This window comes from Triturus cristatus, chromosome 3_1 (assembly GCF_964204655.1).
Source record: "Triturus cristatus chromosome 3_1, aTriCri1.1, whole genome shotgun sequence".
Classification (NCBI taxonomy): domain Eukaryota; kingdom Metazoa; phylum Chordata; class Amphibia; order Caudata; family Salamandridae; genus Triturus; species Triturus cristatus.
In genome coordinates this window covers 1,047,517,617-1,047,530,017 of record NC_140583.1, presented here as the reverse complement: position 1 = coordinate 1,047,530,017, position 12,401 = coordinate 1,047,517,617, and the positions used below count along the sequence as shown (strand labels likewise).

General features: G+C 42.8%; 1 protein-coding gene across 1 annotated transcript in view; it reads left to right on the top strand.

The window, feature by feature from the left end:
- The window catches only part of LOC146861488 (zona pellucida-like domain-containing protein 1), a 240,240-nt gene that overhangs the window by 85,867 nt on the left and 141,972 nt on the right, over positions 1-12,401 (top strand). The window contains exons 4-6 of the mRNA XM_085645813.1: positions 5,200-5,387; positions 7,361-7,433; positions 9,083-9,180. Of these exons, the coding sequence (XP_085501939.1) occupies positions 5,200-5,387; positions 7,361-7,433; positions 9,083-9,180 (359 nt within the window). The remainder of the gene's footprint in view (positions 1-5,199; positions 5,388-7,360; positions 7,434-9,082; positions 9,181-12,401) is intronic.

The window sequence follows — 12,401 nt, the reverse complement described above, 5'->3', positions numbered from 1 at the left end:
TTGAGCCAGTGGTCTGCCTCCTTAGCAAGCTCCCTGGGGTGAGGGAGCTCAATATAAATCAAGTGTTGGCACAGCTCTGGAAAACGATTACTGAACATTTGCTCTCTTGCAAACAGATCATAGAGCCTCTTGTAATCATTCACCTCTCTGCCCTTCCCTCAACCATCCAGTGCTTTGAAAAAATAATCCACGGAATCCACCAAAGACTGCTGGGGCAGCTTCTTGCTGTCCCTAAACTTCTGCTTGTACTTGTCCGCGGTGAGGATATATTTCCTGACAAGGGTTTGCTTAATGGGGGAGGGATACCTCATCTTGTCCCCCCTTTTCTAGGGCATATAAGGCATCTTTCCCCTCACTAGGGATATGCTTCCAGAGGCTAGCCTCCCCAATCCTCCTCAAGGATCCTAAGCATCTGTTTTGTTACGTCATAAGCTTCAAACCCCTTGTCAATGTCATTCCCCCACAGCAGAGTCAAATGCCAGAATAAGAGTGAATATGGGAGAAGAAAGGGCCAATCAAGGATAATTCAAAAGTCTAATTGGTTTCAGATTATTTATCTGGGATTTTCAGGGCAACACAAAATAACTGTATGGCACTGCATAAACACAAGTCCCAATCCTCACCGCTGATCACCAATGTAAGAAATTGGGTTACTGGTTGAGCGGGGTAAAACCCTACTCAAACAGCAACGAGAATCCTTGTCATATTGAGGCACATACAGACCCCAAATTGGCCTGAGCACAGTCCTCTGTTAGCTTGGCACAGAGTAGTCAGGCTTAACTTAGAGGAAATGTGTAAAGTATTTATGCTGCCCTTCTATCAGTAATGAAGTGAACACACAAGAAAAATCCCACACTAATTTAGGAAAATAGAACAAAATGTAATAAGCAAATCAATATCAAAACAACAAACATCCAACTAGTGGAACTGAAGATATGCAATTTTAAGATGTAAGTCAAAATAACATGAGAAAGTGCCACTTGTGGCCATCTGGTCGTGTGAGACCGGGAGAAAGTCACAAGTTCAGCCGACCGTGATGGAGCATGTGCCAGATACAAGGACCATGTTGGTCCAGCAGAAAAGTTACCAATCGTGCGCTATACAAATGCCAAATCAAATCAAACCTTCTTAGTCCAGCGTAAAGAGTCCCATTGGCGGTGGAGGTGGCATCTAGGAACAGAGAAGCATCACAAACAGTCACCATTGTAGCTCAAATAGCAGGGCGGGCATCGCAGAAGACATCGCTGTACACCAAAGGTCCTGTTTTCAATGTGGACTGTCTCCCAGAGCATCGGGTGGCATACCCACAAGAAGTCAATGCTGTAGTGTGAAGTCGGGCTGACGGAACTTTGCATTGGCAGGCTGTGAGAGCGACAACGTTATGGCACGAAGGAGCCTGTTCGCTGTCAGGAGGAGCCCAAAAACTTTGATTCAGCTTCACTGAGGCCACACTAGTGGCCAAGACCTGAAGGGCACCACTTGGGGGTCCGGTGGTTACTTCAGCTGAATCTGGGTGAATGTTCAGGTGGTTGGGAGCCTGTTATGTCCCTGTGGCTATGAACAGGGGGTCAGCAAACCAGTCCTTGGAGCCACTGTGTGAGTTCTAGGGTCAGGTGCAGGTTCAATTTCTCTGACTCAGACAGGAGGGCAGCAAGGCAGCAGTCAGCAAGGCAGTAGTCTAGCAGGGCAATAGTCCAGCAGGGTAGCAGTCCAGGAGAGTGGCAGTCCTTTCAACAGCACAGCAATCCTTCTTCCTGGTAGTCTCCACAGGTCCAGAAGTGTACTGAAGTGTTGGTGTCTGAGGTCCAAAATTTATACCAGGTGCCTCCTTTGAAGTGGGAGAAGCATATAGAGGTTTCCTCTTGAAGTGCATAGGGTTGCTGCCTCCCCTGCCCTGGCTCAAGACTAACCACATGGGGTTTGCAGGACACTGCCTTTTCAAGTATAATTTGGGCTGTGCCCAGCTCCAGCCTCCCATCCTGCCAGTGAACGCCCATCCAGGCAATTGTAAGCTCTCTGTTGGGTGTGGCTGTCTAGGAGGAATACACAAAGCCCAACTGTCAGCTACACCAAGTCATGTTACCTAGAGACATAATGCAGGCACTAAGTGACTAAGGCAGGAAAATTCCAACTTTCTAAAAGTGGCATTTTCAAAATTGTAATTTAAAATCCGACTTTACCATAAAAGAGGATTTTTCATTACAATTCCAAAGACACCAAACATGAGATGCTGACCTGTTTCCATTTGGAAGTTACAACCTATTAATTGTAATAAGGTACCTTCAATGTTATGCTATAGGTGAGGTGGGCCTTGCAGTAGCGAAAAATATATTTAGGAGTTTTTTACTACAGGGACATTTAACCCCTTCAGCGCGGCGCGGATTACCGCGCTGTGCTGAAGGGTTCTTGCGCGGGCAGGGCCGTGACGGAGCGGTTCCGTCATGCGCATAGCGCGACCGACGCGCATGACGGAACCGCTCCGTCACAAGCATCGAAATGGTTAAAACATATGTACATGTCTAATGTTTAAATACACTGCACCCTGCCCTCTGAGCTGTCCAGAACCTACCCTAGGGGTTACTTACATGCATTGAAAAGGAAGGTTTGGGCCTGGCCAGAGTTTTTTTTGTCAGGTCAAAATGGCAGTTTAAAACTGCACATGCAGGCTGCAATGGCAGACTTGGTACATATCTAAAGCGCTACTTAAGTGGGTGGTGCAATCAGTGCTGCAAGCCAACTAGCAGCATTTAATTTACAGACCATGGGCACAGGTAGTGCCCCTGTACTAGGTACTTACAAGCAAACAAAATATGCCAATTGGGTATAAGCCAGTTCTACCGTGATTTAAGGAGAGAGCATAAGTACTTTAGCACTGATTAGCAGTGGTAAAGTGTGCAGAGTCCTAAGGTCAGCAAAAACGAAGTCAGCAAAACAGGAAGGTTAAAGGCAAAAAGTTAGTGGGAAATGTATGACAGGTCTAATAGTAGCAGTCAAAACGTTTTTATGACCCAGACTCGTGTGTTTAAAAGGCATGCTCTTCTTAATCACCATTTTCAGTTTATGTCTGGATTATTTGCGCATTCCTTCCAGTTTCCTTCACATCTAGAACAGAAGTTGCTATTTTTTGATGAGCTATGTTTTTGCTGTTTAGAATTGATGAGTTCTTTCGTTTTCGGCTTTTGATCCAAGCAGAGCTTGCAAATTCTACACATTGACCACCATTGTGAGTTCTGTAAAATAACTCAATATCTATGTATGCTTTTTATAAATTTGTTGGATAATTATAATTGTCGCTGATCTTCTTTTTGAATGGCACTTAAATACAATACTATGATAGCTAATGGTTGTATTTCTAAACTGCACTAGAACCAAAAGCAAATAAATGTATTGGTGAATAGATTTTGGAGCTTTGTCAAAGGTGTTGTGATATGAGTAAATTAAGAAAAGTACATTATTTATAGTATATAGGAATACACACAATTTCTTTGAAACAAAATCAAAGGAGTCAGACTTTGAACACATATTCAATGTTCCAGAGAACTAATTTATCAAGAATGTACTATTATCCCATCTCACTGCTCAACTGCGAAGCGAAAATCCTTGCAAAGGTCCTCGCCTCCCATCTGCTTGGGTCATTACCCATCTAGTCCACCCAGACCAGTCGGGATTTATGCCCGCTAGGAACACCACCCTCAACTTGCGTAGGCTCCACGGAGTACTGTGCCGTGCCGACACAATTAGAGAGGACGCTGTCGTGGTCTCCCTTGACGCTGCTTCAGCATTTGATACCATCGAGTGGCCTTATATGTTTGCTGTCATTCTCAAATTGGGCTTTGGGCCTGAATTCACGAGCTGGGTTCGACTTCTCTACCAACAGCCGCTCGCCCAATTAGTGGTTAATAACAGGGAATCTCCCGTTTTCACTCTTTGTAGGGGCAGCAGCAGGGATGCCCCTTGTCCCTGCTTCTTTTTGCCCTGGCCCTCGAACCTCTGGCAATGTGGGTCTGCAACGACCCCGCCATAAGGGGCCTCAAATAGACGTCCAGCTGGGAAGAGCGTATATCGCTGTATGCGGACAACATTTTGCTCTATCTGGCGTCCCCGGCTGAATCCCTTAATGTGGTCCTGGACATATTCCATGTATTTGCTGAATACTCTATAAACTGGACCAAATCTGTGTTAAATGCCCTCTATATAAAGAGACCTTCGCTTCCTCTGGGATATCAATTGGCAGAAGCTACTGACGGCTTCAAATACCTGAGGATCTGGGTCTCTAAAGATCCGTCCAGATTTTATGATCGTAATCTCCTGCTGCCTCTCATGCGTCTTAAAGCTGACGTCCTACATTGGAAATCGCTTCCGCTATCTTTGTTGGGGTGTGCTGCCCTGTTCAAAATGATGTCCCTCCCCAGGTTAGTGTATGCTCTGCATAATACTCCATATCCCGTTGCACCCTCATACTTTAAAGAAATCGATTGTATCATGCGGGACCTGCTGTGGGAGCGTAAGCCACCTCGTATCGCGACACACAAGCTCACGCTGGGATGGTTCAATGGGGGCATCGGACTTCCAGACATAGGGAAGTACTATTGGGCATCACACCTAGCGGCGATTAACTAATGTATGTATAGGCCACAGGGCGACCCAGCCTTCCAGATCGACAGATGGCTTCTCCCAGGAGGCAACTTTGAAGGGGCCCTTTATGTACGGTTGTTGAAACCTGCTCTGACTGGCCCAACTGGACATGCGGTACAGGTGTGGAAGGCGGCTACTAAAAGTTTGGGATGGGATGGGAAACTTACACAGGTCACACCACTCTGGTATAGTGAGCGATTGGGCAAGCTGATTCGCTCAAGAGGGTTTGATCGTTGGGAGCTTATTGGTATATCCAAGGTGGGTGACTTGTGGAAGTCAGGTGAGGTGGTCCCTTTTCCTTGGCTGCAGCAGGAATACGAGTTAGCGCAATCGGAACATTTCAGGTATCTCTAAATTAGGCATGCCCTACTTGCGGTTCTCCCTAAGAATGTACTATTATTTTGACAATCAGCATTGGTGATGAATAATATTATTTTGCTAATTTAGACGGTAAATGGTTAGAATTCTAAAGCAACCACCCTAGTGCATGCAAAACACAGTGACTGTTATTTTCTATTTCAATTCATTTGGCAGATAATTACCTATTCATTCCTTATTTTTCAGATTCAGGATGAGGTGGGGAGTGGCATATTTAATGACTTTTCCATCGTACAAACCGTGGTTTTGTCTGGTTTTGTGAGTACCCCTTCAATAGCAGGCACAGGATCCATAAGTTACAGCACAAGCTTATATTACAACTTCTCTTGTCACTACCCTCTGCAATATTTGATTAACCAAACCCGACTTTCAACGTAAGTACTTTTTAGATGTTGAATGTAGGACGAATACTCACCAGATGGGAATGTTTGCAGTTAAATGTATCCTCATGTGACAACTGTTTGTGGTGTGTGTACCCAGAATGATTCATTAAGCTGAAGTAGAGTAATACAACAATGCAATGCCTCTGTTAATCGAAAACATTATCCATATTAGGAACCTGCTATCTCAGATTGAAGTGTAGGGCATAGCCTTTTGATTTATAATACATATAAAAGTGGTGTTGCATGAAATACAGGCCTTGCTACGTGTTAATATGGTCATCATTTATACAAACAATGTATTTTAGTGCCTGATAATAAACTACGGTCTTGTGAATACTCTCAGATTTAAAATTCTGTATGTCTCTTACACCACATATTTTATTTTGCTGTTTTATGTAGCATGTTAACAAGTATTCACAGAGGCGCAGCAACTATAAATTGCTTTTATATACTGTACATAGAATATACAGTTCTATATCAGAGGGACTGACAAGATGCAATTGTGGAAGCTTATTTGTATTTCCTGAAATCTGAACACAAATATTGTTCTTTGATTAGTATATCTGAAACTAGAGTATAACACAATAAGACCCTCTCTATTCTATACACTACCATGTAAAGAAAAGGTATAAAAGATACAGGTATTTAGAGCTAGGCAAAAGAGTTGCATTGGTTGCTGAGGGTTGCAAAAAGCTGAATCTCAAGTTTCAGGCTTCACGGCATGACGGTATGCAGGATAATACATGACTTGGCATAGATATTCTAATACAAACTATGCTTTATACAACTAGTGATAAAATACATATTGACTATAATAATTGTCTAGAGATATATGATGAAATATGATTGGTGTGTGTTTATCATTTACCCTTGTATTCATTTTGTTCACTGAACTATTAGTGAACATTCATAATCATATTATTTACGTTAGAATAGTTTATGATCAATATTAGTCTGTTGCACAATACCAATACTTATGTGTAATAATTTTACCTGTTCATGAGTGATTGTCTGACACATTTGGCTTACTCTTCACATCCTTCCTATCTCAATGGGAGCGCTGAGAGGTCCCTGATGGTTGTCTTTGTCTTCTAAAAGTTCACAGTTTCATTTCGGAGCCTGGTAAATCTAACAGATGTGACTAATAATTTCCAGGAACATGACTAAGTTTTGGAATTTTAGTTGGAATTGGCTAAATATTTGTATTTTTGGTGCATCTCAGAAAGATAGGGCAATGTAGACACATGGGACTGAAACTATATTATGTGCTGGAAAAGTGGTTACATGTAGAGCTTATAATGTATGGAATCGAAGTAGGGTCACAACAGTGACACACAGCAAAATTGACTTAATATTGTGACTCCTGAAAGATATAGTTCTTGTATATGAATCTGAAAGTAAATTGTCATGAATGGAGGTAGAGTGTGCTGGAAGAGCATACTGTGCTTGCTTTACGTTGTTATTAATCTGAGAACATTTTAGATATAAGTCCACGACTCTTCATTAGAAAGTTTAATTTTGCATTTATCACTAATTATTCAAGTTTTCTGATACTACTAAAGTGCAAAGTATTTGGTGCAAGACTAGCTTTTAGCTTTACCCTCTAAAGTTATGTAGTATGTGATCTCAATACAGGTGCAAAATGTTTATTGCAATTACCAAGAATAAATATAATAGGGTATAATTGTATCACAATGAACTCTATTACCTCTTATGTTAGGCACCTGTTTTGTGCAACTGAGCACATAAGGGCATGTTGCGTTGAGATAATGACTAAATGTATGTGGCTACTTGAGTTTTCCTTTTAGTGGTAGTCCTACATATCTACATCTATATCTATATCTACATCTATGTCTACCTCTATATCTATTTCAATAGATAGATACATATATAGATAGAAGGAATACAATGGATTACTTTAAAATAAAGAGGGCTCTTTACTTACACTGACATTTACTTTGAAGGTATGCAGTGAGTGTGGCAGTGAACACCAACAATGGCAGTTTCATCAGCACACTAAGTATGAAATTATTCTTGGTAAGTATTAAACCATCAATTAAATGTTTGGTCATACTCCAATGATAAGATTAACTTGGGTAAGATTAACTTGGGAAGATGAGTTTATAGCCAATGGAGCAATTCTGACATGTAAATAGACAAACATTGACTAAGTATACTACATCATACTAGCATGTCACTCTAGTATTTTAAATCTGCCCAACTCTGCCCAAAAATTGAGTACTGGGGTATTGCAAACGTTTCACCTAAGTAAAATTCCCCGACACCAATCCAGAATCGAAACAATGCAGTGTGAAAACAATTCAGATAATGTGATTTCTTCATATGCATTATATGTGTTTAAAGCACACCAAGAGAGAAGACCTAAGCATTTAATCAGTCAAATGTCTAGCAATGATGTAATATCAATTAGGCCTGGGCAAAAATTTTGTTCCGTTCGCGGAAATTGCGATAATTTGACATTTTCGCGTTCCGCGGAAAGCGCGAAAATGTCAAAATTTCCGCATTCCGCAGCTTGGCAATAATTTGTTTCTTGCTCGCGCTGTAAAATAATACATTCTCGCGTGTGCGCGATCGCCTTACCTGAATCCCTGCGTTCGCCGACAAGTTTTCTTGATCCGGTCGCGTTCTCCATCAGATGTTGTATTGTTTTTAGCCATTTGCGCTGTCTCACGACAATTCGCGCCCGCAGTGACGTCATGCGTCGCGCGATCACGTCTTTCTTCTCGCGATCATGCACCGCGAGACAACTGAAAACAAGATGGCCGCGCCCGCGAGCAACCACATGGGTAAGTTGGCGAGCCGCAACCATGCAGAAAATCTCGCGAACATGCGGGAAAATAACTTTCGCATCTTCGCGATATTTCCACGTGTTTGCGATAATTTTTAACATTTTCGCGATAATTTGCGAAAGTGGATTTCGCAAATTCTGCCCACCCCTAATATCAATTCAGTTTTGGTGAATTGCAATTGGCAACATATTTTGGAAGATCCTCCCAACAACTCTGCAATTTTTTAACTCACAAAAAACCCACAGAGCACTACATACTACAAGAGACAATTGTCTAGGAGGAGAAGCTTTTTTGGATATCAGTTTTGCTAACACATAGGTTGATAAGATACTATCAGATAGTGTGTAGCTATTTCAGTTATTGAGTATGCAAAGCAGAGAATACAAATGAGTCATCAGAAAGATCATTTAATATGCAATAGTTTACTTTAATACACCTATGCTAAATTGTGTTAATATGATTTCATGATTGTTTTACTGTCTACTAAATGCCACTGTGTTATAATAGTGTGAGGTGCAGTGTTTTAAGTAAATCATGCTTGATACCTAAGCAAACCAAATCTTTTTACAATTGAAATTTTATTAGCAATCATAATGCCAACCAAGTAGTAATTGGTTAGAATTCTGTGCCTTTTGACTTATCTGGTCTTTTCATTGCTAACTTCTTAAACTCATATCTTTAGTTTTTGTGCATGTGATTGGGTCACAATTCTTCCAATAAACATTGAGGAATGTCAACTTTTTTTCATCACGCACTTCCATGAAATTGTAAGACATTTGTCAGTCATCCTAAGGCCCAGATGTAACGTCTAAATGTGTAAAATAATATGAACTAATGTAGAACACTAAGAAAGTAACTATCATGTTTTATTACAAGGATGCCAACTTCTCCATGACTTTGGACCAGAACGGTACTGCACTACCGCTCAAGACTAAAATCTATGTTCAAATTGATGCCACTGGCCTGGCAGCGAAGTAAGTTTTATGAGGAGTCATTTTCACACAACTGTTATTGAAAAAAGACTTTAGATTTGAAATCTGTAGAACAGCAAGACTTGAAAAGTGGAAAAGGGAAGAAGTGTTATATGCTGTACACCAGTAATGTTGTGGGAATGGCCCTGAATTTAGGGGTTTCCTTTCAGTTTTCAGTAACTAGCATCCGTTGTTATTGGCTCCTATACAAGTGTCAAATGTACAACTTTGAACCATGACCAGCGAAGGTAAAGACCATAACTATATCAAGGCAAATACTTGGTGTCTTCAGGTTTCTTTCATTGGCTACTATGAAAGTGGAAGCGGCTGTCTAATTAGAGTCGATTGCATTACAGGCTGCAACATCTCCTTGTCAAATCTTTTCCAGAAATATGTATATCAACTTCAAATTCTTGAGTTCATTACAGAAGATAAGGCAATATAAGATTTGTGTTTAATTTCAGCCAGGTAATCAAACCGTAAATATAGCTGTTTTATCCAGAGTGGTTTGCATTTATTTGGGTAAACAGGCCAGACAATTCACAAACATTCGATTGAGTGCATCAATTTCTATCCAAACATTGGAAATACATATATCCAACCACCTGCTTAAAATGTTATTGCCGATCATCAACGAATTTAAAATACAAAAAGCCCTACTTTTTACTTTCTAATGCTGCTGAACACATTTTTATATTTTTATTCGATCTGTACTTAGAGTAGCTCATGTTTTGCCAATGACTTTAAGGGTAGTTTCAAACAAAAATGTCATTTAGTACCTTATATAACATTAAAAAAAGAATTCTGGGGTTAAGCAGTTACACGTGTTTGGGTTTTAGTGGAAAAATGTTCTCTTCTGAACTCAAGAAAGCGACCAGAGTGATGATGTGGAATCTAAATCCACTGTGTGTCATAGTGTCCTGATATATTGTGAAGATTCATGCAAGACATTTGTTTGGAAGCAGGGCATCTTCAAATATTAGGTAAGAAGAACAAGAGTAAAACTAAGATAGTTCCTCTAGGAGCATTACACAGCTCTCCTCCTCAGTCTCTACACATGTTTTGGCTTTGTCAGCATAGTACTTGATGGCTTAAAATCATTCTAGGCATCACTATCTTTCCTAATAGTGCAGGGACACATCATAACACATTGATATCAGGAAGACATAGTCTTGTGCAGCTTTAATAATACTGTGTACCCGTGTTAAATTTGGAAAAACAATGACGTGCTAGGGCCAAACATTTTTAGGAGAGTGCTACCCTCTCCTACCACTGACAGAGTCCATTTCCATCAATGTGCGGTCAACTTGTACCACTGGTATAGCCCATTTTCATCACTTGTGCAGCCCGTCTCCCCTGCTGGTGAGATCCAATGACCATAAGAACACACCCAAGGCCTTTTCTGTATTGACTAACCCCCTACAAGTTGTTACTCCTAGCAGATCTGACTATAAAGAGTCGAAATAGTGCAAAAACGGTAACACTGTCTTTGAGTATCTTTGCCCCTATTTTAGAAGGTAAAGTTTCTAGCCGTGCCATGATCGTTAACTATTTTATCATGGCAGCACTGGATTTTGTTTATCCCAGAAAACCCTACTCGGACATTTCATTGCACTATTCCTGCCTGTCCACCACACGGAGGTGGCAACCAATTGCGCTGACCTCATACCTGGAGGACATAGCCCTTGGGTGGATGGGGGAGGCACACAGAGAATTTCTATCTGCCGCATTGGCAGCACTGAATTTTTTCATCCCAGGGATACCTTGGGAACATACCTACTGAATAACCCACTACACCCAACGGGGGTGAACAGCGAGTGAGCCTCATTAGATAGGAGGAAGATTAACTCTAAGGTTCTGGATAGACATCTGTCCGAAGTCCCTTGCGACTATATGCAGGACTGTGGGGTGATGAGAGATCGGGGATGCGGGGTGTGAGATTGTAGGGTGGGACCCTTGACATGACACTAAGATACGGAACACAAAGATCATTTCAGTAAATTGAGGCAAATTTTGATTCAAGCTGTCAATGTCTATTATATTGGTATAGAATGTAATTCACGAATATCAAAAATTATGCTGGAGGAGGAGCCTAGCGCGTACCCAAGATGGCCGCGTAGGTGCGAGGCTCCCGAGGACCTCCGCGACCTCCAACATTTATCCTGTCTTCATCCTGATTCGGTTGAGGGGACTGTGTTGGTGAACCTGAGCCGAGGTGGTACCCGTTTTCCGTATTTCAATCGGACCGTGCCGTGATGGGCATCGATTGAAGTTTGCGGCCTACTCCCCTCCTGACCCCGGACTTGAGTTGGGGGGTGATCCAGTGGAGAAGTGAATAACAACGGCGGGACGAGCCTGGCGAGACGCGTACCCCTCACTTTCACTTTCGCTTCTGAGCCCTCTTGCCATTGTCGCGAGTGGGATCACGGCGCTTCTGTGTGTGCTGGTTGCCTCGCTGGGGGACCCTGCCTGCCCTGCGGGGACCTGCTCCGCCTTTCTGAGGCGACCTCTGGGGTCCTTGGCCTCGATTGTTCGCTCTCCGCGGCAGGACTCGTGGGTGTACGGGATACAGGACGATGGCGACGAAGCAGGATGGAGAGAGGCCGAAGGCCAAATCGACCCGGCGTGGCGCTGCAACTCAAGCCAACATTATGGATCGCTACACCCTACCGAAAGGTTCTCCCGGCGGGTCGCATAAGTCTCCTGACTGCCCCGCTGATGCCCCGGATTTGCCGACGGATCTGACTTTGCAGGACGTCATGGGTGCCATCGCGGAGATGAAGACCTCGGTGGGTCAACAATTTTATACCCTGGCGCACAAACTCGACGCGGTTCTCATCGATGTTAACCTTGTTAGGGCAGATCTTTCCAAGACAAATAACAGGGTGGATTCTTTGGCCCACACCGCGTCGGGCCTCACGACTGAGGTGGCGGCCCTCCAGACGGAGGTACGTCGGCTCCGGCAGGCCAGTGCGCTCACGGATCGGCGACTGGAGGATTCCGAGAGTCGGGCCCGGAGGAACAACGTTCGCATTATCGGGGTGCCAGAGGGACTGGAGGATTCGGCGGCGGATCTCTTTGTGGAGGATCTGATTTCTAATCGTCTGCAGCCTCGAGGTTTGAGTAAATTCTTTGCGGTGGAGAGGGCCCATAGAGTTCCTGGTGGCAAGCCGAAGGTCGGGGCTCCCCCGCGGCCTCTTATTGCCCGTATCTTCAACTTTCGG